Raw genomic sequence first — 27981 nt, forward strand, 5'->3', positions numbered from 1 at the left:
CAAATATCCTGTTTTTTTCTTGGAGATTTTTTTTCTACTAACTTTCAGCAGGTCTTAGTTGCAATAATTATTACTATGTTGCTCTTTCTTTCCCCCTCTGGACTAGATGTACAAATCCAGGTGTACATTCTAAGCAAAGATGCTACACCGCTCAGCTGCTTTATCACCCCATTGTAATGAAAGACCCACAACGTGAGGACTCCCCCACTTTCTGACTCAGGAGAGGTGACACCCCAAATCACTCATGAGAAATGGTCTTGATGCAAACCACAAGAGGACTTTTATATACCACTCAGGGGTAGAGGACCGTGGCGCCCCGAATAGCTGGGTAAGGGGTTATTTAAAGGAAGAAACCACAACTCAATGGGTGTTTTTGGAAAATACCAAAAATACCAGTTAAGAGTCACGAGGAAGTCCCAAGGAAAATATCTGATAATTGTGAGGTTATTTCTCAAGACAGTTTCTATGAGCCTCTAACAATAGCACATTTGCATAGCAGGTTCCATGAATGGTCAGGGTGCTCCTTTTTGAACAAACGCTCCCTGAAAGAACCCAGGAGGCAGGTGGGTGGAGGAATGTCACTATCTGTTTTATGATTAGCATGCCTTGGAGCATTTAGTCACAAAGGTCATATTCTCAAGCCTGGGTCTAAAGGCCTAGTTTTTATGTTTTTATGTTTCACTTTTTCATTAATGTTCTAATGACAAGTCATTTCTTATTTTCCCCCTTTCCTTGTATATTTGCACTAAAACTCTTCTGTAAGAAGGTTGTCTTTGTACCTCATTCATTTTAACTTGTATTTAGGGTATGGGCTTTCTTGTTACAAGCCAGTGATGCCATTATTTAGCTTCAATCTTTTGTTTACTTGCTGATTTTTACACAGAGCTTCACTGTATAGCCCAGGCTGGTCTGGATCCCCTTACCTTAGCCTACTAAATATTGGAATTAAGAGCATGTACTGCTAGCTAGCTTCCCTAATGAAAATATACTTATTCCTTCTCAGGAGGACATCTTTCCACTCTAGCCTCTTAGGTCCAGGTGAATTTGAGGTTCCATGCCTGTAGTTCTTTGAAGAACAGTTAAGAGACCTATAAAGAAATTTGTGTCCTCCCTCCCCCCTCCAACCCCCTCCCAACCAACAAACAACACAGGTAAAAAGCTAGGATAACTATGATAGCCTTCCAGTTCAGAAGCCACGGGGAACAAGACATAAACAGCAGCCTCTGATCTCTGACAGTTTTGAAATCTACTTGAGCACATATTGCCAGCTCATTTCTTAGGACCCAGTTTTTCTCAGGATGCTTCAAAGGTTTTAGTTCTCCACTATGGACTCTTGATTCTGTCCTCTAAGTTATCCTTCCTTCCCCAAGGAAGTGAGACTCTGTGTAGCTGTCTCAGCCTGCTTGTTGACCTCAAAGGGATGGGAGGTATACTTTAAAATATTATGTCTCTTTCTGTCAATCAAGATGCCAATGCTTCTGTTTATGTCAAGAACTGACAGCTGTAGGCATTCTTTTTAAAACTGATAATAAGCTTTTTACTTTTCTAAGTTATTTCTATTATTTTTTAGATTAAAATGAAATCATTTCCATTTTTGTTTTTCTCCCTTCAAACCTCCAATGCACCTCCTTTTTCTCAAATTTATGCCCTCTTAAAATTGTGTGTGTGTATATATATAATGCATTCTTAAATATATAAATATAACTTGTACAGTCTGTTTAGAGTTACCTATATGTATATGATCTCAGGATTGACTATTTGGTGTTGGATAGCCAATAGAGGTTTCTTCCCTGGGAAAGACCAGTTCCCCTGCTCCCAGCATTCCCTTGTTGTTGGTAGTTCTCTTCTGTGGCTGAGGCCCATTGAGAATTTCTGCTTCTCTGTTAGCATGTCCATTAGTGCCCTTGGTCTGCTTTTGTTTCAGTCTCCATACTGCTGAGACTTCAGCCTTGACGACCTGTAGAAGACAGGATCTCACAGCAAACTTCCTATCCCTCTGGCTCTTACAATCTTGCCACTCCTTCAATGATCCTGAGCCTTAGTTGCTGGCATTGTGTTGTAGATGTATCAGGTGGGACTGGGGAATTTCACAGTTTCTTGTTCTTTGCATTATAATTAGATGTGGTTCTCTGGGGCAGTCGTTCTGACAAAGAGAAGTTTTCTTGCTGAAGGCTCCCACAGGTTGTTTGTGAATCTTACTAGGTTGCATTATACCAGAAAGAAGCCACACTCAGACTTCTTTGACACAAGCATTTTTGTTTTGTTTTAGAAACCCCAGGCCCTGTGGGTAGTTCTATATAACTCAGTGGGTAGTGAACTTGCCCATTATGCATAGAGTCCTGGGTTTGACCTTCAGCATCACATAAAACTGATGTACTGGCCGTACTGCTAGGAGACATGAAGGAGAGGAAACAGTTTTATTTTCAAATACTGCAGATTGGGCTTTTAACACTTCATTCAAATGCTACTTAAAAATCCTTGAAGATGCCAAGATGTCTAGTTCCCACCTGTAGATGAATAAATAAAATGAGGAATAACTCTCAACTTTAAAGAAAGCAATTTCTGTTACATGTCACATGAATTGGAGCATATATAATCCACAGGATTGGAGTATTATACTAAGTGGCATGGGCCATCAATAAAAAGACAAATACCATGTGAAATGCAAGAGGAAAGAGCCAGAAATTAGAGTGGTTCTGCCTTTGGGGCTGGGCAGGATGGGGCGTGGTGAATCTCAGTGTAGCTCTAATTCTGCAAAAGGAAGGGTTCTACAGGTTGTCTTACAATGGTGTGAAAATACTGAAAACAACCAAACTAGAGATTTACAAGTTGTTAAGTTGATAAATTTTGTGATGTATGTTTTAACGCACGATTAAAAAAAAGAGTGTGTGTGTGTAACTATCTCTTTGGCTACTAGAAGGAATCTGACAGCTCTTCCTTTGCATTTGCCTAGAGTATATGTCAGCAGATCCATAAGTTTATATTTTCACAGGTCGTCAATAGGTTGATGTTGTCAAAATTTCTACCTATTTTAATGACAAAGGTCACTTTTGTTCAACTTCAAAGTTACCTCTCTCTCTCTCTGTGTGTGTGTGTGTGTGTGTCTGTCCCTGTTTCTCTGTCTCTTTGTTTCTCTCTCTGTCTCTGTCTCTCTCTCTCTTTGTCTGTCTTTCTCTCTTTGAAGACAGGGTTTCTCTGTGTAGCCCTGGCTGTCCTAGAATCCACTCTACAGAATAGGCTGGACTTGAACTCGGAGATCCACCTGCTGCTGCTTCCCAAGTGCTGGGATTAAAGGTGTGAACCTCCACTGCCTGGCTCCTCGTTGTCTTTCAGGAGTCACCAACAGATTCCCACTTTAACTATCACCAAGGCCTTTCTGAGTCCAAGGCTAGTGTAGTGGCACATGTTGGCTATGGCACTAGTCCACAGCCTGGGAGTCTGTTCCAGCTAACTATTGGTGGAAGGGGGATGGCTGAGTGCAACTCATCTGCCAGTCCCTGCTTTTAGCGACTTTTCATTTCAGCACACTCTATGTAATTTTTAACAGTATGTATTTTTTTGTTATTGAAAATTTTTCCCCATACAGTATATTCTGATCATGATTTCCCTCTGTTATTGCCCAGATCTTCCCCACCTTCCCCACCCATCCAGCTCCATGCCTGTTTTCTTTCTTTTTCTTTGGAAAACAGACAAACAAAAACAAACAAAGCAGAGTAGAACAAAACAAAGAAAAAACATGAGAAACAACCCCCCCCCCATACACATGCTCACTAACAGAGAAAGCCCATAAAATCCCCAAATCAGAAGCTATAATATATAAGAAAAAGACTAAGGTTAAAAAAAAAAAAAGTCCAGACAATGCATTATGTGACAAAAACCAACCAACCAACCAAACAAACAAACAAACAAATCCCTCTCCAAATACCATTAAGTTCATTTTCTGTTGGCTGAATACTGCTGGGCATGGGGCCACCCTTAAGTGTATGCCCAGTAAGACTCCATTGGAGAAAACTTTTTTCCTTTGCAAGTGATTGTCAGTTGGAGATAGCTTCTTGGTTAAGGATGAGACATCATGCCAACTCCAGCCCTTCTCAGTGCTAAGACCCTGTCTGGCTGTCTTGGACCTGTGAGTTCATATGTGGTCATTCCTATCATGTCTGGAAGGCATTGTTTCCTTGTTGTCTTCTGTCCCTGTTGGATCTTGAAGTCTCTTTTCTTCCTTTTCCACAGAGTTCCCTGAGTCCTGAGGGGACATCCTCAATGGAGATGTTTCCTAGGACTGGGCGTTCCTCTCCCTGTTGCCCAGTTGAGGGTCTCTGTATTCGTTTCCATTCACTGAAGGTATTAGCTTCTCTGAAGATGGCTGAGCAAGACATTGATCTATGGGGATAGCCGAATGGCGTTATTTTGCTACATTGTTCTAGCAGAAAATTGTATTCAGCTTTCCCCTAGGTCCATGGCCTATCTAGTCTCAGGTTCTTGACTACCTGAGCAGTGTTAGACATGGGGTTTCATTTGATGAAGTGGACCTTAAACCCAGTCAGATAGTATTTAGTTAATTCCACAACTGTTGAGTCATGATTACACTAACAGGCACGTGGTCAATCTCCAGTGTAGATCAAAGGGTTTGTGGCCAGGTTAGTATTTCCCTTTCTCCTTTTATAGTGTGAGAACACCTCTCCATAGTTTTCTCATTAATACCAACTCCATGGGCTATTACCAACATTTCCATCTTCAGCAATGGAGCAAAGACTTACAGTCCAAGGTTACAGGGTTAAGAAACACAGTAAATCCTAGAAGCTTTCTGTGATCTACAGTTCTTTCTATTCTCTCATCTCCAGGTGCTTTCCCATCTACAGCTATGAGATGTGTAGCAAAAAAGTTTGTGTTTTATACTCTATGAAAAGGAAAATGTTGGTGTTGAATAGGGAAGGGTGAGGATCATATTTACATATTTTAAGGGTTATATAACCTTTACTGTATGATACTTATGCTTAAAAGCACTTGTTTGCATGATATCCTTTGAGGTCCTTGTAGACCCGAGTTTACTGATCAACTGCTTTTGAAAATTTTTGGAAGAAACACAATTTAGTCACAATGGTTTCTTTATACAATAACACGTATCCATTCACTAGCTTTGGGCATTTTTGGAAGCTAGCTAAGAGGTGGTACAACATTATTTAGGCTGTATGTTAAGGTTGTCTGCAATCACACTGAGCAGAGCTAAAGACTAGCTTTGGTCAGCATAACACACACTAGAGCTACATGGAAAGAGGGAAACTCAATGGAGGAATTATTGCCTTTACCTGACTGGCTAGTAGGCAAGTATGTAGAGCACTTTCTTGATTAATGATTGATGTGGGTTGGTCTAGTTCATTGAATAAGTAAGGTGCTACCCCTGAGAAGTTGGTTCTGGGTTATATAAGAAAGCACACTGAGCAAGTCATAGATACCAAACCAATAAAACAGTGCTCCTCCATTGTCTCTGCTTCAGTTTGTGCCTGCAGGTTCCTGCTTTGGCTTCCCTCAATGATGGAATATATAGTGTAAGATACAATGAATCCTTTCTTTCCCCAGCTTGCTTTCTGTTCATGGTGTTTATCACAGCAACAGGGAAACAAATTCAAACACTAAGTTATTGTTAGAGCCACCTGGGGACAGAATTGGCCTCTGGTAATACTCTGCGTGTCTGTTGTGTGAATCCATCAAAAGTTATAATACGAATCTGTCAGGACAAAGGTTGAACTGTTATGAATGTGTATCAGCAACTTAGTGTTTACTTCAGAAAGAGAGCTCTGAACTTTATGAACTTCACACTTGGGACGTCCACCTGGAACAATGCCAGATAGAACCAAACAGTTACTATTAAAAAGCCGATACATGGGGACTGGAGAGATGGCTCAGTGATTAAGAGCACTGACTACTCTTCCAGAGGTCCTGAGTTCAATTCTCAGCAACCACATGGTGTCTCACAACCATCTGAATGGGTTCCAGTGCCCTCTTCTGGTGTGTCAGAAGACAGTGACAGTGTACTCACATACATAAAATATATAAATAAATCTTTAAAATAAAAGCTCTTACATGGGTTGGATATGAAGATCTGAAACCAGTTAGCAATAATGGCTATAGGATAGAAATGTCAAAATACCAGAAAAGTGTGAGGACGCAAACTTACAGCACTTGGAGGTAGCTGTGACACATAGAGATATTCCCGGAGACAGAATATTAGAACTGTCAAGGACAGATGGAATTTTTTTTCAGACTATGAGTAAGGGAACACACTGGTCTGCAGAGCACCAAGGGGCTTAGGGGAGTAGTTGTTGCTGTTTTCCAGTCTCTGGAGGTCACCACTAGACTTTTTCTGGTGGCCCGTGGAGCTTCCCAGATGTGGAAGAAGAACATTTCCGCCCCTGAGACCTTGCTCTAGGGACTCAAGCACAGGCGTGCTGGGGCTGCAAACTGGCTTCTGAATGAGGGACTTTCTGTGTTTGGGTCTCTGCATTCCTTCCACCTGTCTGCTGTTCCTCAGAAAGAGAGCTTTTCCCCCTCTCACCAAGTCCTCCCGAACTCCCTCTCCCTCTTCGGAAGTCTGCAGCTCCTTCCCCAGGACGCAGTAGTTCTCTGGGCACCAAGGAGACCTAATGAAGATGAGTCAGCGCTGACTTCCCATCTGGCGGCCATACGGCTCATTTACCTCTGGTGTTTTTTTTTTTCGCAAACCCAAAGTGTTTTGTGGCTGGATTGAAAGTCTGTGGCCGACTTTTTGGTGTCTGTGTATGAACTTGAAATTAAGTGAGAACGTTCTTAACCAGTACGCTACTTATTTCCGAAGCCAATTTTCTTCAAGGAAAAGGAGCAGAATCGTAGCACCGGTGAGAATGGTGCTGAGCAAGCTGGGACATTTGTCCTGTCGTAGCACTAAGCTCCCGTTGGTGTTGCAAACAGCTGAAGAAAATCAGAACTCATTATTTCTAACAATTGTGACACACGTAAAAATGGATATTTTGGTTAATTTATGCTTTATAATGAGGCATTCATGGGAGAATACTAAAATGCAGTAACCAATAATAGTCCAGTGGAAAACTTCATGATTCTGGTAATGAAAGGTATGAAGGGCTATAATTATTCCAGTCATAAATTTTATCCTGGCTTCCTCTCATCCCCTTGACCCGTTTCCCTCCGCCGTAATGTTTCTTCCTTTGTAATGTTTCCTGTCCTATTCTTTGTCTTCTATTGTGATAAACACCATGACCAAAAACAGTCTGGGGAGGAAAGAGTTAATTTTGCTCATATGTGGCAGATCGCATTCCTGTCACTGAAGAAAGTCAAGGTCAAAACCTGCAGGTAGGAACTGGAGCAGAGACCATGGAGGTACACTACTTACTGGCTTGCTTACATGCTTTCTTCACACTGCTTTTTTGGACAACTCAGGCATACCCACCCAGCGGTGGTACCATTCACACTGGGCTTGTCCCTCTCCCATCAAATCTTTGATCAAGGACCTGCCTCACAGGCTTGCCTACTACTCAGTCTGAGTCTATATAATGGGAGTGTTTTTTCAGATCCTTCTTCTCAGATGACCGAGGCTTGCATCCAATTGACAAAACAAAGAACAAAACAAAGAACAAAACAAAACAAAACAAAACAAAAAAATCAATCAGCACATGTAATAGAATTTATTTTAACTATCATTTATTATCTGTCATGTAGAGTATGTCAGAAACACATGGATATGTTTGTGTCTCCCCACAACACCATGAATAATACATTCATAAGCAACATTGGCTTTGTTGGCAGCAGTTTGCCAACCGCTCTTGAATGTACCGTGTTAGCTGGCCAAAGCAAGTGCAGGTTCTTTTATCCTAATCATGGCTACTACTACTAACTCCTATATTCTATATTTTACATCACACTGTAAATACCCACCTATCTATCCTCTATGAACTTATGCCACTTATAGAAGATCAGAGGAAGAGAAGCTTTTCTTCTCTCACCCCCTGCCTCCAGTTACCCTAACCTCTCTGTTCTCTCAACACAGTATGAGACTTAGCAGTAGTAGGAAAGGGGTCGAAGCTTGTCTGGGATTCACTTAGAGAAGATACTTTTTGGAGGGTGTTATGTCAGAGTCAAGGTTTCTGCTAGGTCCACACCAGTATTGTCTGCTTTAGTCAACCTTCAGCTATGTACAGTGTCTGTTGTATGCCAGGGGCCAGAGATAGTGAAGGTCGAGCAAAATCAGAACTTGCCACATTTGTCCTCCTGTGTTTCTGTACCGAGCAAACCCAAGTTAAATCGGAATGGGTGAATAAGTTAAGGCTCTCCTTACATTTGTCTGATTACTAGGGCAGAACACTTACAAATTCAAAGGCTCAGCTTATTTTTTTCTTTTCTTTCTTTTTTTTTCATTTTAGGGGTGTGATGAAAGTTGATATAAGCCTTCAGAAAGTGGACATTGACCAATGTTCGAGTGATGGCTGGTTTTCAGGAACTCACAAATGCCACCTTAACAACTCAGAGGTAAGAATACAAGGATAAGATCCAAGGAAAACAGAAGTGAAGGCTTGGATGCCTCTCACACTTGTTTTATTTGCGTGGGCGAATGACCATGTGCATACTTCTGAGGAAAAAAAAAACGAGTCTGTGCAGATCTCAGTTCTGTCAAATGAACTGAAGGGAGGTGGGGGCAGGGAAACACAATTGTTGCAGAGGAACTGTTTGAGGGACTCTTAAGATGAGGCTACAAGCAAGGTTATGTCTGAAATGTGACTTTAATTAAAGGCTGAATTTATTCTCCAAAATGGGCTGGAAATATAAAACAGTCATGGAATGAGAGAACAGTCCCAGTGGGAACAAACAGATTAAGCGTCTCTTAATGGGCGGTGATGCTTATTGTCACATTTGTGGGATCTATTCAGACACATTGCCATCTGCTAAAAGGCTGTAGAGCAGGTGTGGCAGGGCAATTTGGAAAACAAGGAGAAAATTATACGCAGGAGCCTGGAGAGAGACTGGTTATAGTGTGTGTGCTTTCCTCTCACCATCCCATTGCTTGCTTGGGTGGGATTCTGGTTAATAAGAAGCAGAGATCAGCCTTCTGCACAGGCCCTTTTTTTCTTTTTTTCTTTTTTCTTTTTGTCCAGAAAAACACAATGACCTTGTCACTTGCCTTTTGTGGTTTCAGAGGAGAAATACTCTGACATACTAAATATGTTCTCAGTAATCTGTCTCTAAGGTCCAAAGATGCTGTGAAAAAGAACATAGTTCCAGTTTGCTGATCTTAAACACTTGGGATGTCCCAATGTTGACTCCATAAACTTGTAAGGAAAATTGGCTCAACTTGTTTTCAATAAGAGGGTGTTTCTACAAAGTCACAACCAACATCCTTAATTTGAACTTTTTCCAGTTCTGAATGACAGTTGTGCACAGTGCATATATATGGTTTCAAAGCAAGAACACTTAAGCCCGCAGGATGTTTGCCATTAAGTACTTCTTTTTGTCATTGCAACTATAGGTATACAGGTATATGCATCTACATATATGGATATATTCTCCTTGTATGTGCACCATGTGCACACCCAACAATTCCATGCTATTATAGATCACTCAGATACTCCCAAGATCACCACACTCCCAATAACCTTCCAAATTCTTCCACTCCCCTATCTGTCACATACACCTTTATCTACTCTCATGCTTTTTCTCAGTATCCCTTAAGTCTCCCTCCCCGAGTACCCCAATACCTCTATCATTTCCTATGTCTCTCTATCTATGGCACCTCAATCGTGTTACCGTGATACTACTTCGCCTCTTTGGTTCCTCACACCTGTTCCCAGACCTCTTCCACATCTGTATACCTTCATGTAGCCAACCCTCTGTAGCTCAATCCCATACCCTAGTGGGACTGTAGGATGTGTCTGAACCTTTTTGCTTTCTTAATTCACAAAAGATAAAATTCTCTTTCTATATTTATTACTCCTATGGTTTTGGGTATTTTTTTGAGTGGGGGGCTGGGGGGGGTTACTTCTCATTGGATTACTCTGGCAGTTCCAAAAATATAAATTTGAATTGATGATTGATAATTATCCTTAGTTTGGTTATTATCCCCATAACAATTACATTTGGGCACTTGCATAGTCTTTAGCTAGCATGGAATATATTTTTCCTGCTGGGTGTCCCACCGCGGTTACTGGTCTAAGGGTGACCATTTCTATGCAGTCTTGTTTCAGGGGGGTGCTGCGTTCAACAGTGTATCTAGAAGCAGAAAGATAGGCCATTTTTAGCTCATAATACTCTTTGTGTCATTTTGGTTTCTTTATAGCATTCATTCTTTTAACTGGATAGTTTTATTACCAACAACTGCGTTGAGAAAACTCATTTGTTTTCATTGTTTCCTCAATATTAATTTTCTGAGTCTTGTGTACTTTCAACACTTTCAAATAAGTTATATCAAGGAACTACTGTGTTTTATATCCTGGATGAACAAAGATTAGGTTGAAATATGTGGCTTTTAGAATTATATGTGGAAGTATTATATTTATTCAATTCATCGTGAAACTTTTTGAAAAGCATATTCTTTAGGACCAGTGGCAATTCAATGACTCATTTGTAAATACTGTAGCAAGAAGCTTAGTGGACAAACAATATCAAGAAGCTGAAATGAGGGGCTGAATAGAGGGCTCAGAGGTTAGAACACTGGCTGCTGAGCAAAGCCCCTGGATTCAGTTTCCAGCATACACAGAACAGCTCCTGTAACAGGTACTAAAGAGATTAGGGCCCAATTCTGGTCCCTGACAGTTCCAGACACATATGTGGTACACACACACATACAGGCAAAACTCTTAAACTCATAAACTTTTTTTGAGAGAGAGAGAGAAAAAAAGACAATGTATATTTTGCATTAGAACCTGGCTCTAAGCTCTGTGGCTTTTCCAGGTACTCAAGTTGAAAGGGATTTTGTTTATGACTGGTCCAGCTTGAGACACATGCCATGAGAAGGACTCCAGCCCTGACACTGCTTGGAGGGCCAGGACTCAGAGGCTAGATAACCTGGAGACCTAGGATAGAACCAAATACAACAGGAGAAAAAAGTCAATGAAATGACTCCTGAGAGGCTTCATCCAGCAACTGATGAAAACAGATGTGGAGACCCACAGCCACACATCATGTAGAGCTTGGGGAATCTTGTGGAAGGGTGGGAGGCAGGACTGTAGGAGCCGGAGGGCTCAAGGACATTACAATAAATACTGCAGAATAACTTACAGAATCAACTACCCAGGGCTCATAGGGCCTCACAGAGACTGAACCAACAACTGTGGAGCATGCATGGGACTGACTTAGTCCCTCTGCATATATGTTACAGCGGTATAGCTTGGTCCTCTGTGTGACTCCTTACAGTGGGAGCAGTGACTGTCTTTGACTTGTTGTGTTCTTTTGGTCAATGGTCCCCCTACTGGGTTGCCTCATTCAGCTTTAATAGGAGAGGAGGTGCCTAATCTTAACTGCAATTTGATATTCTATGTTTGGTTTATACCCACGAGAGGCCTGCCCTTCTCTGAAGGGAAATGGAGGAGAGGTGGATGGGACAGGAGGGGGAGGGGGAGAAAATGGGGGAGGGGGTTTACAAGGGAGGAGGGAGGTAAAAACATCATGGGGATATAATATATGAGAGAAGAATAGATTAAGGAAATTAAGGAAAAAGAAAGTAACGTGTTTTTGGTTCTGGGTTGGCCTCAGGATGTTCTTGGTGGGGTGGTGTATCTTACACAAGGGCTATTTGTCATGAAACTAGTCATGCTTCTCTGAGCTCCTCCAGGTGGTGTTGGTCTCTTCATGAAGCCGCGGTAGCTGCATATCACACCTGATGTCTAGGTCTTCGGAAGCCCTTCCAGGTCCTTCTCTGCTGGTGTGAATTGGAGTTTTTCTTGAAGAGTTCACTTTTTGGGAAAACAAAGAAAAATCTCCTGCTTGGAGGATTTTTTCATCTGCTGTGGTTTTCTTTTGTCCTGATCTTGTGATTCTAACTCCAGGGTCACTGTATAATCTGCCATTTACTGGAAAACAATAAGAGTCACATTTTTACTATGAAGATTTTATCTTTATGAATATGTATCGTTAGAAACCAGGACACCAATCACAGCTTGAAGTAGGTTCTATATTTTGCTAATGTTTATTATTCTCCTCCTGTTAATAGCAGAGGGATTTATACATGGTCAAGTCTTAAGCAGGACAAACTGCACTTTGTAATTTTCAGGGACTTTTCAACTCCTGAAACAAGATATCCGTAGAGCAGGGTCGATGTTGGAAATGGCAGACTGATGTGGGACAATGGCAGACACCCCAGAAGTACGGCTGAGTTCAGATAGCCAGGTCTGGAAGCAGCCTCACTCCAGGAACATAGCAAACAGGATTTGAGGCCACCTCTGAGGATGACATGCATGGTGATTCTTCTTAACTGACCCAATCCCTGCAGAATGGACTGGACCAAGCTTTCAGTATCACTTTAATTCTCAGCTGATTTTCCTACTGCTGCTATGAGCACACAAAATATTCTGTTGTACAGAAATACAAAATGAATTGATTTTCATTTTCAAAGTCTCCTTTTATGTATTTCTACTATAGCAATAAAGAAAAATTGAAAATGAAATTACTAAGACCATTGCTTTAAACTACTTGGTTATAGGGCTTTAATGAACATTAGGTGCCTCCTAAAATTTTAATATACAGAGTATACAATTTTTTATAATATTTATATATCTTTTTATAAACCAGGAAACATAAGTTGGCATAAAGATGGAGTACTTAGATGAAATTGGTATTATTTTGGAAAAGTAATATCTGTAATGACAGTATTACAGTAACTTGCAATGCTGTAAATTTTAAAAATATTTTTTGTAGATTTTTTGATAGAGAATGTTATAACCAATTCTTTTTTCTGTTTTGTTTTTTGTTTTTGTTTTTGTTTTTGTTTTTTTGAGACTGGGTTTCTCTGTGTAGTCCTGGCTGTCCTGGAACTCACTCTGTAGACCAGGCCTCGAACTTAGAAATCTGCCTGCCTCTGCCTTCCAAGTGCTGGGATTAAAGGTGTGTGCTACCATGCCCGGCTGTTACAACCAATTCTTTGATAACATTATTAAAATAGTTTATTACTTGGGAATGCTGTGATCCAAAGGTTTCTAGGGTCAGCTGGTTTTATAACCAGTTTTAACATCTGTCACAGTGACAAATATACTTTGCAAGGATATATTAATCCAAAGGGATGGAAACAGCTGTTGCCTCTTTTTGCTAAATCATGTTGCCTATTTTTCAGTTTTATTTATGAGTTTTTCAAAGGGTTATGCAAAAATACAGCCAGCAATTTTTTATCTTGCCTAGAGTTAGTCTCTATAAGCTAATCTGACACCTGGGTGTTTAGTATTTTATAGGATTATATGTTTATATAATCTTTTATCTTCAAGTTTACATTGCAGGGCTCTGAACATTTGTAGATTTTGGCAACAAAATTCACATAACACTGGAAACATTTTGAAAAAGACATTTTCAGTTATTCTCACTTTGAGACACTTTTTCAGAATTGTTAAAATGTCACTTTGGGAGATGGAAAGATGTTTCAGCAGTTAGAAACTGCTATTACATACTGCTATTACATACTGCTATTACATACTGCTATTACATACTGCTATTACATACTGCTATTACATACTGCTATTACAGAGGACCAAAGTTTGATTCCTAGCACCCATATTGAGGGGCTTACAGCTGTCTGTATGTTCACCTACATTGGATTTGGTGCCCTCTTCTGGATTTAGTAGGCACCTGCACTCATATGTGCTTATGCTCTCATACAGATATACACATATGTGCACAATTTAAAAATTAAAAAAAATATTAAAAATGTAATTTTAGGACTGGGAAGATTGCATAAATCCATATATGTAACACACACACACACACACACACACACACACACACACACACACATACACACACACACACATACACACATCATAGATAGCATCCCTCATGTCTCTCCATGTCAATGGACTGTCTTGTGTATGAGTGTGTCTGTAATTTCACATCCTTCTAGTTAGAACATATGTTTTAAAAATGTAAGAATGGGTGTTATTTATGAGTATATGTATATGAAGTATATGAGAAGTGGAATTTAAGCAAAGAATTAAAGATAGCCTTACTTGGCCCTTCTTTTGAAACTATTTGCTTGAGCATCATGGGTTTCCAGCTCTCTCAGAGATCTTTAGCTTAGTTTCTGATTTAGTGAAAAATTTGGAAGCAGCTGTTTATTAGTTCTTCTGTCCATGATACTTATTTTCAGTGGAATTTTTAGAAATATTCTGGAATTGTGCTGTCCATTGGGAGAGGCACTAGCCATATCTAGCTCCTAGTATTAGTTTATAATAACTAAAATTAAATAAAATGAAAAATTCAGGTAAATGGCCTCTATAACCTTGTTCAAGCATTTTATAGCTGCTTGTAATCAAGTGTCTACCATATTGGACACAGAGGAGGCCAGCTAATTCTAGAAGATAAACTAGCTCATAGTGCACAGGGGACACAGGCTTTGAAGGCTTGCAAATCTCTGAGTTCCTATGAGCAGTTGAATCAGTTACACTGCCTTCTGATTCACTGAGAGACATTAAGGACAATCTTGAACCGGATATCAGCTACTGAAATCTCCTGGGCTACCATATTAACCCAGTGGAAACAGAGTAAGGCCAAAGCCAAGGAGGGCAGCTTGTGCTAGAACCCTGGACATCAGGAGTGCCAAGGTAAGAGGATTGTGAGTTTAGGACAAGGTTTTGTCTCAGAGAAAAAGAAAGAGCCTTGCATGTGCTCATTCATGCATTTATTTCATGCTAGAAATGGCAAGCGGTGAATTGGCCATCGTCCAGATGGTTAAACAGAGCTCACACTGTGCCATGGCTTTCCTTTTCACTTTTGTTAGAGCAAAGTGTCCATTTAAAGGGAAGTAAAACTTCCTTATCAGAATGAAGTACAGTAATTGGGTCCTCCGAGGTCTGTCACAGGGTGCCAGGTGCTGAGCAGAAATCTGAAGACAGTTCTCTGTTGAAGGCTTCCCTTCATCTTCACACAGTACTTTTGTTCTCTTCTAGCGTAACTTCCAAAGTAAAAATGGAAACCCCTTTCTCAACTCTCCAGCCACTGTTAAGCTCTCTTTCCATTAGGTTAACTATCTTGTGGTTACGTAAGACTATCTTGCTATATGGAGGAGCTGAATGAGGCCCAAGCCCAGCTGAGTGGATTTCCCTAATTTGTTTTCAGAGTTGTGAATCATTAACCTGCTTGGATTTCTTACATAATTTTTTTTTCTGCTAAAATTAGGAGATGCTGATTTTTTTTTCCTCTGGAGGTTTTGTTATGTTCTTGAGAGTTCCTAAACTAAGTTTTGATTTATACAAATTGATGAGATAAAACTTGGTTCTCAGTTCCATGCTCCCAGCAACTGAAACAAGGGTGCACAGTGCCCTTTGCCATCTTGTGGTCTGGGGGAATATGGATCTTTTGTGGGAATCTAAAAGACATCAAAGCTTTGTGGTTATCTAGACATCTCCTTCACAGGAACACTACATACCTTTTCTTATGTACCATTGTAAATTGTGGGTTGTGTTCTAGCTAAATGGCAGATTACTGCTTCTAATGATGTCTCATGCAAGCCCCTTTACTTTAGTTTCCTCAGATTTAATTAGATATACTAGCTTTCTCTGTTTGAAATTTGCTGAACCCAGTTTCACTGGTAATTTAATAATCAACAATGTGTAAATTTGATTTTCTAAAGAGTGCTTCTTTGATAGATTAACTCAAATGCATCATGCACAGGTGTGTGTGTGTGTGTGTGTGTGTGTCTGTGTGTCTGTGTGTCTGTGTGTGTGTGTGTGTCTGTGTGTGTATGTGTGTGTGAGATAGAGACTTGCTATGTGGTCCTGGCTAGCCTAGTACCCAGGCTAGGCTCAGGGTTGCAACAATTACCGATCCCCACCTCAGCTTCTAAGTGCTAGTGTTACAGGTGTTTGTTCCAAGTGTATTTCTTATCCCTAAAATAACACGGAGTGACAAAGGTAATCACAACTTAAGTCAATCACTTCATTCTATGGAACTTGAAAATGCAACTGATGAAGTACTAAGTGACTAACACACATATAAAATATTAACTTGGACACATGAAAAATAACAATCTTTATCATAAAAACCAAACTTCATACAGTTCCAAGAAGTAAAAGTATTTTAGCTACTAGATTGGCAAGCAGTAGTCCCTGCACTCAATAAGCCAAGGACCAGGGATTGTGATTTCAAGACCAATATGGAACATAGTAAGACCTCATCTCACCAAATCAATCAAATTATTACACTGTGTGATGGGTTATACTTCAGAATTGGTATACATGTAGCTATGATTGAACTCTCTGGTAACATGGTAAAACTACTATAATTAAAAGTACACACTTCTTGGTTTAATCTGGTTTTTCAACTTGTGTTTGCCAAAGAAAATCTTCTGAAACTGTTATGCACATCTGTGTGCCACAGAATTCATTACAGTAGGGTGCATTGAAAAATCTGGAAGCAATTCACAATACAGAATTGGCCAAATAAGTTACGATGTATTAAAATATAATACCATACTGCTACTTGAAATGAACTTCATGCTTTACTCACTGACAGAGAGTGGTAATAGAAACAGGCTCTCCAGTATGATTTAGCAATTTATGAGGACTCAGAGGTTACTGAGAACAGTCATGGTAGGAGGAAGTCTTTCTCAAATGTATTTACTAGGTGGGAAGGGGCTTGGTAAGATGCCAAACTGGCAAGCCCTTTTATACTGAGTCTTTGGATAAAACTTTGGAAATCAATGTAGGGTGATTTGTATAAGCCGGCTCCCACAGTCTTACTGTAGGCTATTGCCTTATATGTGAAAAATGGCAACAGTAAGTCTCTGAACACATAAAGACCAACAATTAATTGAAATCCAACATGGCATGAATCCCAGATGTTTTAGGCAAGGTTCTCTGTTGCAATCATGGCTGTCCTGCCACCTTGCTTCTGAGCATACAGAGGTCAGACCACCCACATTCTCTCCAAGAGTAACCAGTACTCTGAACTGCTGAGCCCCTTCTCTGGCTTCAGAGTTTATGCTGTTATAGAAACTTAACATATAATTATGGAAAAATATTCTTTTACTATTTTCTCACTATCATATATGTATATCCCTGAGGATAATGTGTTAGAATGTTTGTTTGTTTGTTTTTTTAAAAAACTATTGAGTTGCTGATTGGAATTTCATAAAAATGATGAAATGAATTTTTGTTTGGGATTAGGACAGACCTTCTTAATTTTATGGCCCTAAATTTATTGCTGCCATTTTGTGCTGCATATTTATTTGGTGATGTTATCAGCATCAATAATTATGAAATCAAAGTATTTATCAATTTTGAATAACTTTGAAGATACAGTATCGAAAATCTGGCAATATTTAATTCTTTATGTAAAAGCAAATAAGCAATACCTATCTCATTAACATGGAAATTGCTCTCATTTTTAGTAAATGCTAAAATTATCTGAAAAACCCAAGAATTATTTTAAAAGAAAACTTAAACTTATTATTAACAATTACTTTAGGATTTATTATTAGTTTCTTCTTATTTCTGGACTGTCCAAAATGTTACAAAAATAAGAAGTTCATAAAACCTTATCCATGCGTGGTACATGGAAAGGTCCACAGACATCAATGCTGGACACTATCATGTAGCCATCGGCTCTGCCATGGAGCTGCCATCTCTAGCCTCCTAGCCATATTTACCAGGCTAGTAGTCTTCAACATATTATCCTTCTGAGTCAGCTTCCAAGTGCTGGGATTGCAGATGAAGGCACCATGCAGTTGCTGAGGCAAGGCACGTGGAGGACATGTGATGATTGGAGAGTATAAATAGGACCTAATGGACATTGCAGGAGGCTGAGCTAGGCTTGCTTATATAGCTAGCCGTGCAATGCTTGTGGGTCTCTAGTCTTTGCTGATCTTCTCTTCCCTGAGTAAGGCACAGTGGAGAATTTCTCCTGTTGTTCCTGTTGGTACCTCCTGCTGACTGGACTGCTGGCATTTCCATGAAGTCTTTGCCAGTGGATTGAGCTGCTGCTGCTGCTGACATGTGAACTGAATTGCCAATTTCCAGACAACACAGACAGGAGTTGCTCCGAAGAACCTTTTTTTTTTTTTAATTTTTATTGGTTATTTTACTTATTTACATTTCAAATGTTATTCCCCTTCCTGGTTTCCCCTCCAAAACCCTCCTATCCAACCCCTCCACCTGCTTCTATGAGGGTGCTCCCCTTCTCACCCACCCACTCCCACCTCACACCCTAGCATTCCTCTATGCTGGAGCATCAAGCCTTCACAGGACCAAGGGCCTCCATTTCCATTGATGCCAGATAAGGCCATCCTCTGCTACATATGAGACTGGAGCTATGGGTACCTGCTGTGTACTCTTTGGTTGGTGGTTTAGTCCCTAAGAGCTCTGAGAGGTCTGGATGGTTGATATTGTTGTCCTTCCTATGAGGTTACAAACCTCTTCAGCTCCTTCAGTCCTTTCCCTAACTCCTCCATCGGGAACCTGATATGGATGTCTCCTGAGAGCCTCAGCCAGAGCCTTACCAATATAGGAGCAGATGCTTGTAGCCAACCATTGGACTGAGCACAGGGACTTGAGAGAACCTTTTTAAACAACAGGTCCACTTCGTCCATATCCTTTCTTTACAACTATCTCTGGTGGGTGGTGGGCTAAAAGGAAGGTTAAAGTGTTTAAGAACCATCATTAAAAATAAGGTTTAAAAAATTAAAGATACCTTTTTTCCCTCATCTTCCCTCTCATCCTTTCTGATAACCTACCACATCTGATTAGTGTTGCCCATATGTGCACAGGTATAGGGCCATCCAATGGAGCATGGTGTTCTTACTTGTGGCAACACCAGGCTAATAGAAAAGACAAATGATTTTCCCTCCCTCAATGACTATTGATTGCCATTGGCTCCCAGTAACAGATGCAGCCTGGAGAGCTCCTCCCCCATGTTTGTTGGAAGCTTGATTGGCTTGATCTTGTACACGGAACCACAACTACTATCACAACAGCTATGCTGCCTCTAGAAGACAGCACTTTACAATACTTCTTTTCATCCTTCAGCTCTTATATCTTTTCAGCCTACTCTTATGTAAAGCTCTCTGAGACATTGTGGTAGTTCTGAGGCTGATAAAAACATCTCATTTAGGGTAAAGTACTCATAGTTCCTTATTATCAATTATGAGCCTCTAAATTGACAGACAGCAGGAGTTTCTTTCTGTATGTGCTACTCTTGGTTTTTAATGTATGATTGCCACTTTGAATTGTGGAAATGTCCAGTTTGAAACAGGACCCAAGGGGATTGGGAAAGCTTTGAATAATCGTTTGGACATCATCTGAGAGACCAGTATTCTGTGCAGAGATTTAGAATACAAATTAGGATGCAGTAATACAATGTAAGTGAATATAGAAGCCCAGCTTATCATGAGCAGGGATGCCAAGGTAAATATTTATGAAAATATATAAGGAAATTTGGATTCCACTCTTGGAAATAAAATTGTAAAATACTGCCAGGCATCTCTGAGGCTTAAAAGTCCTGACAAGGCCGAGTTTAATGGATAAAGATCTACACACACACCAATGGTCATGGACTCAGAGTACCAGGCTCCTTTAACCTTTTCAGTTTGGTGAGGAAGCAGTGGAGGAAAGTTAAAGTTAGTGAACACACTCAGAATATGCAACTACATTTATAGTGGAACCAATTGGGAGGGGTAAACCTATCTATTAAACCCTTGCTTTGTCATATTCTGCAGCAGAAAAATTGCTAGTTGTCTAAATCAAGATATGAGAAGCGATCAGAGTATACAGCAAGTGCCTGAGGGTGACTTCTGGGGGTTAAAAATAACTCTGCATCATTAGCTCATGTGGGAAAAAAAATCCCATTATGATGGCACATCAGATCTGATCTGGCACTCCCTTTACTACACTTACATAAAACATGGTGGAAACTTGTCAAAGCTCTCAGTGAGGAACCAGGCTACTGATGTTCAGCAGTCCCCTTTGGAGCACAGGGAAAAACCGTGTTGCTTAGCTACAGTCTTTGAGGGATTCAGAAAGCTTCAACTGACTGTGTTATACAATAGTTAAACTCCATTCCTTGACATCCATCCTTTCCTTAAGACCAAGTCTTATCTACCATCACCCTCTTCATCTCAGTACTATGGTCATTGTTATTTCTGCTGTCTTTACTAGGTGGTTCATATGTGTTAATTTAAGATTATCACCATCTTTATCTCCCCACAGTTTATACATTGGAGAGAGAATGAGTAGGTAGTTGATACTGTTAGTGGTACATGGAGTCTTGAGATGATGTCACAGTGCTTTTGCCCTGAGAACAATGTGTAAGTAGTTTTTTTTTTTTTTCATTTGAAGTCATTGCAATTTCCCACATTTGATGAGCATATTTACATTTTGCGTTACTGTTCTACAAAATGTACAAGATCACAACAAACTGTATCACACTTATTATATATGTATTTTTGTATCTCACAATGTAGACTTACATGTAGGTGTATGGAGAGATGGGTAAGTCAGGAAATTTAATCGATGAAACTGGATTGAAAGGCCTTTGAAAATATAAGGATTAGGAGAGAAAAAAACCAGAGAACTGTTAGTAGAGAAAATGTACAACTATTTCACACACTGCAGGAAAGTATGTAAGTATATGAAGAAAGAAATAATGAATGCTTAGTCTCCTCGATAGAGGAGAAGTTTTCCTGGGCTCCTAAGTCTGAGAGAGACTTTGAAATGGCTTTGCCTCCTGGACAGAGCATTGTCACCTTGCTAAGATGTAGATATCCATTTTATTTCTTTAGTTCTTCAGGAAAGAGAGCTGTCCTCAGCCACGTTCTTATCTTATTGTAATTATTGTAATGAACTGAAGCTGTGACCCAGTCTTGATTATGTAATTATTCCGGGAGAGTCTACTATTGGCTTGTCAGTACAATCTCTGCTTTATGCATAAGAAAGCAGTTTTTTTCTCTGCTAGTATGTACAATCCCATGATCACCGAGAAAGGCTGAAGAGTCAGGTTTTTTTTTTAATTTTTTAAAAAAATTTTTATTTATTTAATTTATTTTTTTATTAGATATTTTCTTTATTTACATTTCAAATGCTATCCCGAAAGTTCCCTATACCCTCCCTCTGCCCTGCTCCCCTACCCACCCACTCCCACTTCTTGGCCCTGGCATTCCTCTGTACTGGGGCATATAAACTTTGCAATACCAAGGGGCCTCTCTTCCTAGTGATGGCCGACTAGGCCATCTTCTGCTACATATGCTGCTGGAGTCACAAGCTCTGGAGGTACTCGTTAGTTCATATTGTTGTTTCTCCTATAGGGTTGCAGACCCCTTCAGCTTCTTGGGTGCTTTCTCTAGCTTCTCCATTGGGGGCCCTGTGTTCCATCTTATAGATGACTGTGAGCATCCACTTCTGTATTTGTGAGGCACTGGCATAGCCTCACAAGAGACAGCTATATCTGGGTCCCTTCAGCAAAATCTTGCTGGTGTATGCAATAGTGTCTGGGTTTGGTGGCTGATTATGGGATGGATCCTCGGGTGGGGCAGTCTCTGGATAGTCCATCCTTTTGTCTTAGCTCTAAACTTTGTCTCTGTAACTCCTTCCATGGGTATTTTGTTCCCTTGAAGAGTCAGTTTTGTATTTCTGTTTGTATTGATCGAGTCACAGGCTTGGCTCTCTGAATATTCTAGTTGAAGCCCACAGTTCAGAGATACACAACTCATAGGACTTCTGGAAGACCTTAGACCCAGTCAAGGGAACCTGGGAAGGTAAAAACATTTTCATGACAATTCAAAGCCATTGCTTCACTTTTTGTTTGTTTGTTTGTTTGTTTTTTGTTTTTTGAGACAGGGTTTCTCTGTATAGCTCTGGCTGTCCTGGAACTCACTTTGTAGACCAGGCTGGCCTCGAACTCAGAAATCCACCTGCCTCTGCCTCCCAAGTGCTGGGATTAAAGGCGTGCGCCACCACGCCCGGCTCACTTTTTTTTTTAAAAATTTTTTTATTAGGTATTTTCCTCATTTACATTTCCAATGCTATCCCAAAAGTCCCCCATACCCTCCCCCGCACTCCCCTACCCACCCACTCCCACTTCTTGGCCCTAGCGTTCCCCTGTACTGAGGCATATAAAGTTTGCGCGACCAATGTGCTTCTCTTTCCACTGATGACCGGCTAGGCCATCTTCTGCTACATATGCATCTAGAGACACGAGCTCCAGGGGGTACTGGTTAGTTCATATTGTTGTTCCACCTATAGGGTTGCAGATCCCTTTAGCTCCTTGGATACTTTCTCTAGCTCCTCCATTGGGGGCCCTGTGATCCATCAAATAGCTGACTGTGAGCATCCACTTCTGTGTTTGCTAGTCCCCGGCATAGTCTCATAAGAGAGAGCTATATCAATTGCTTCACTTTTGAAATGTCTTCAGGGTAAAGAGAGCTTCAGAAAGCTGTGTTGCCGAGGCAGATTGAACAGAGATGTTTTGGAGTAAGGCAAACACCAAAGATAATTTCAGGAATGTAAAATAAAGATATTCTAGGTATTTTTGAAAATTTAATTCTTTATAATTACACTATTTACCATGTTAAAAATCTGTTGCTTTTGAATGAACTAATACACATTTTGGAAATTTCTCAGTGTTACTGTTTAAGATGACCAATATCTGTACTGATTGACGTCATGTCCTTTTGATATAAAACATGACATATGGGAAATGGGAACTTCAATTGATAAAATGCCTTCATAATATTGGTCTGAAGGCAATTTTGTGGGGGTATTTTCTTGATGTCCAGGAGGGATATTTTCTGGGATTTCTGGGATATTTTCTGGAAGGATCTAGCTCACTGTGAGTGGTGCCATACCTGGGCTGTTTTGTTTTGTTTTTGTTTTTGTTTTTTGGGGGGGGGGGTTGTATAAGAAGGCAGACTGAGAAAACCATGGGAGCAAGCCAGTAAGCACCACTTCTCCATGGCTTCTGCTGCACTTCTTGCTTCCAGGTTCCTGCCTTGAGTTTTGGCTTTGGTTTCCTCGGATGATGGACTGTCTTGTAAGATGAAATATGGCTTCCCCTGCCTCCCCAAGTTTCTTTTGGTCATGGTGTTTATGCTAACAGCATATAGCAAATTAAAATAGGCAGCTATGCTCTCACCATATTGAAGTATGTGTTGGAGCTAAGGGTAGGCTAAGAAATAAGGCCCAAAGCAATAAAATACTCCATTTTCCCACCTTGTTCAGAGCTGATAAGATTTTGAATTATGAAAGTGTTTGTAGTGTGACCTCCAGTGACTGTGGTAGCCTTTCCCCTTTCCTCCCACATCTAGTCATGTGATAGTATAATGATACAATATATCATATATGATATAATATAATGATAACTCACAAATCTATTTTCTTTCTTGACTACAATGGACTTTACCAACTTTGTTTACACCTCATATAGGTGATGATGTTTAGTATTATGCTTGTTTAGACTGATATAATGTGTTTTTAAAAAACATTTCTTGTATTTTTTTGAGATTATAATAATATAATCATGTCATTTCCCCTTCCCTTTTCTGCTTCCGAGTCTTCTCTTATGGGAAAGAGTACTCTGTCTTCTTTCCAGTTCATGGTCTCTTTTTTTCATTAAATATTTTTACACACACACACACACACACACACACACACACACACACACATCTATATCTTTATCTAAATCTAATCTATTATCTATATCATCTATATATTCTTAAGTACATGAATATAACCTGCTTAGTCTGTATAATATTACTTGTACTATTTTTTAAGGTTGACCATTTTGTGTTGGACAACCAATTGGCGTGCTTTCTGGGGAAGACTAGTTTTTCTGTTCTCAGTATTCCTTAGTTGGTGAGATAATCTGTTGTAGGGTTGAGGCCTCTTGTCCCCTCTCCTCTATTAGCATGTTTATTGTTGTACTTCTTTAGCTCAGTCAGGTTAGTGAGACTTTGTGGATGTAGTTTCTGACATAACTAGAATACACAATCTCATAGCAAACTCTCTGTGCCTCTACATTACAATCTTTCCACCCCCCACCCCCTTTTCTGCAATGATTTCTGAACCTTAGGTGCAGGAGTTGTTTTAGGACCGGTATCCACAACTCTTTGATTGGTTGTGGGTTTCTGTAGGAGAACTTTCCTTGATGATAGATAAGAAGTACACATATTTGTTGGTATAAAAACAAATATTTAGAATGTAGTAAGGGATTATAGTGGTTTAATAAAGTGGTGATTGTAGGTTCTCCTCCAAGATAACATGATTTCACCAGCCCTGGGTTTCCTAGTGTCAGATACAATTTTTCTCTTAAGTCCAACCAGAGAGCTGTTGGCTACCCCTAAGGTATGTGTGCCACTATGGCACTCTTAGGGTTATTTGTGATGCTGGCCATTGATGTGGTTGTATAGGACTGTTGCTTCTCTCATTTGAAAATTTACATAGTACTATGTAAACTGGTACTATGAAAGCTAGTCCTTAGGGAGTACTTATGCAGGTAGGCCCCAGCTCAGGGGTCTATGGGCCCTTTGTCTGGAGTTTATGATATCTTCAGAAATAGGGACTTAACTTCCATCTTTGTGGAGAAGCCAAAGGCAATAGAAATAGCTTGTGATGTTTTGAGAGTCTCTTGGACAATTCTGTCCAATAATTCAAAAGAGGACTTTTCATGCCTGGTGTTGGGATTTTTGTTAGATGATCTTTAACTCCTGGAGGGTGCATTGTCGGGTAAGATTGGAAAATTTCATTCAAATCAAGTATGTATATTTCTATGTTGTGCAATATAGGTATTTTTAGGTAAACAGTATTGTTCCTTGAACTTTTCAGACAGTCCTACTTTTACTTTATCTATCTATCTATCTATCTATCTATCTATCTATCTATCTATCTATCTATCTATCTACCTACCTACCTACCTATCTATCTATCTATCTATCTATCTATCTATCTATCTATCTATCATTTATTTTATTTTTTTATTTTTTTGTTTTTCAGACAGGGTTTCTCTGTGTATCCCTGGCTGTTCTGGAACTCACTCTGTAGACCAGGCTGGCCTTGAACTCAGAAATCTGCCTGCCTCTGCCTCCCAAGTGCTGGGATTAAAGGCATGCACCACCATTGCCTGGCCAGTCTTACTTTTATTTCACTCCCCTTTATGCATTTATTTCCCTTCACTCCCTCTAATCAGAGCTTCCCAATTTTTCTATTTCTTCCATCATACCTTGTTCTTCTCCTCTCTATTGCTCCTTCATCCTGCAATGGCCCCTTTTCACTTTCTGGTTTCTTCAGTTACTACAGGATACATATTCATATCTGAACATTTAGAAATAGGAGCCTCGGATAAGAGAACAAGTGACATTTGTCTTTCTTATAGTTCTCCTTCATGTAGCAGTTATTATAGCCAAGAAAGGAACTTCTCTACCATGTAACATGTCCATTCTCTGCCCCCACCTTTTCTTTCTTTTGAGCAGAGCACCTAAAAATCTACACACTCTGTCAGCCTACTTGGACTCTGGTAGTCCCTTCTGCATTTACTTTAATTCTTCTCCAATTCATTACGAGTGCTTTGCCTATTTTAGGAAACTTTTATAACAATGGTATCATGTCAACTTTCTTGAGGCAGTGCTACTCAATACAGCTTAAAGTGCTGCCTTGTGTTCAGACTGCTCTCGTTCCTTAATCTCTCTAAGTCTATTGTTTCTGTGTGATAGTCCTGGGATCCACGCTTTGCACAGAATGTTTTCTGTTCATGTTAGCTGTTTTCTGCAATGCAGAGGAAGCTTGTCAATACTCTCTATGTGTTATAGCTGATACATGTTGGTCTTCTCTGCTGGATTTATTCTTCATGAAGTCCTAAACCACATTAGTGTTTTCCATAGTTGTATTTCAAGTGCCATGGTAATATATATAAAATTAAGATGTGTAACAGATATGTGCATTGATTTACCCATTCTGCAATACCCAGCTGCTTGCCTCCCACAAAGCTCTCATGTGATTTATTTATTCTGTGCATGTACTTGTTCATGCTTTTTCTTTAGAATAACACAGTGGTTCCAACTTTAACTACCTGATGGGTTCCAGCTTAGTCTTTGAGTTCTAGGCTGGTGCCTTTCATAGATTTCAAAGAATGTTTTCCTGCTCTGGTGGGGCACTATCTTATGTTATTAACAAATGCTTATTTAATTGTTATTATTTATAGTAACTATATGTATAATAATCTTCTGTTTCACTTGTCACATGAGTAAGCACAGGCATACATAGAGATGAATGGAATTATGTCCTGGATGTACAGGGCTAGAAAATCTACCCTCACTCCCAGGCTGTAGCTGAAGGAACAGAGACTTAGGCATCAATTACATTTTGTTTTAGTTAAGAATTTTGGTCAGTTGTGGATATAACAAAACCTTGATCACATTTCTTGTTCATATTTCTCATTAGTAAGAGTCATTGCATGCTTTAAATTCATGTATAATATCAGAACTGGAGAGATGGAACAAAGACAAGGAGCTCTTGATTCTCTTTAAAAGGATGGAAGTTTGGTTTCTAGCACAAAGACAGAGGCTCACAACCACTTGTCACACGAGCTCCAGGGATCTGACCTTGTTTTCTGACCTTCGTGGGTGCCTACATGCATGTGCACATATACTCATAGACACAAATTAAAATTCACATGGAATACCAGAAACAACAAATCAAACATCCTTTCTTCCCACTGCTTTTATCATTATCTCCTGCTCATAAATAAGATTTAGACAGATTTCATTTTGAGAGGTTCTTTCATCCTCATTCAAAAGTGAAAAAGTCTAGCTGGAGCCTGGTTCCTTACAAATTAAAAATTCTTTCCTAGAATCTAAACATTTAGTTTCTAGATCTTACTTTATTTTGCTTTATGTTTTACTTTATTAAGTTTTTGAAAACAGTTCTAATTAAAAATGAATAGTTTAATTAAAATTAATGACTGTAATTCTTTTTAGTGAGCATCTATTGTCACACCTGCTTGAACCAACTGCTATTATTTTTAGCATCAAATCAAAAATTTGCATACACCATAATGACTTAGTTATTTGTTTTAGTTTCTATTGTTTTTTGTTAGTGTGAGATGCATTTTTAAAGAAGACTATAAAGAATTTAGAGTAGGTGGCTTTACAAATTGAGTAGTGATTATTCTCAGTTCTCTAATGTTGAGTGTTTCTGTCGCTGATGTAGATGTGAAAGAATGAACCAACACATGATAATTTTAAAAACGACATCTTGTTCTTTGACATATAAATAGTGAGCTTTAAAAAAAAACTGTTCAGCTAAATTCACAGAAATCCTCCTCCACAATCAAACGACCAAATTAAAAATTAGGTTACATTCTTCTTCTCACATAAATGCGTAATTGGAAAAAGAAAGCCATCTTTAATTTCCAGCTTTCTCTATTCATTTCTCTCTGTTCCATCTTGCTTTCTTTCCCTCCTTTCCCCCTCCTTCCTTATTTATTGCCTTGATTTCTTTATTCTCTACTCTTTTTAATTCCTTTTGTCTTTTAGCTTTCTCTACCCTGCCTCCCAAAAGAGAGAACTAGATATCTGATGAGTCCCAGGCTGAGAAACAGTGCAATTTGAACACAACTTTAGGACTCTGAAGCATTCTTAAGGCATGTGGGTGTGCATGCCTGTTGTGTAAGTGCCTGTGGAGGTTGATCTTTGTGGCTTTCTCTACTGCTTTCTACCTTTGTTTTTTGTTTTTGTTTATTTTAGACAAAAATCTCTCATTGCACCCTCATAGAGGCAGGTGAAGGGTCCCGGGATGGAATAGGAGTTTCTCAAGGGGAGAC

The 27981-nt window shown here is 39.7% G+C and overlaps 1 protein-coding gene across 1 annotated transcript in view; it reads left to right on the forward strand.

Annotated features, from left to right (window-relative positions):
• Gpr158 (G protein-coupled receptor 158) overlaps nucleotides 1–27981 on the forward strand; it is a 462978-nt gene that overhangs the window by 23343 nt on the left and 411654 nt on the right. The window contains exon 2 of the mRNA NM_001004761.1: nucleotides 8412–8517. Coding sequence (NP_001004761.1) covers nucleotides 8412–8517 — 106 coding nt within the window. The remainder of the gene's footprint in view (nucleotides 1–8411; nucleotides 8518–27981) is intronic.

The sequence above is a fragment of the Mus musculus genome, chromosome 2 (assembly GCF_000001635.26).
Source record: "Mus musculus strain C57BL/6J chromosome 2, GRCm38.p6 C57BL/6J".
NCBI classification, from domain to species: Eukaryota; Metazoa; Chordata; class Mammalia; order Rodentia; family Muridae; genus Mus; species Mus musculus.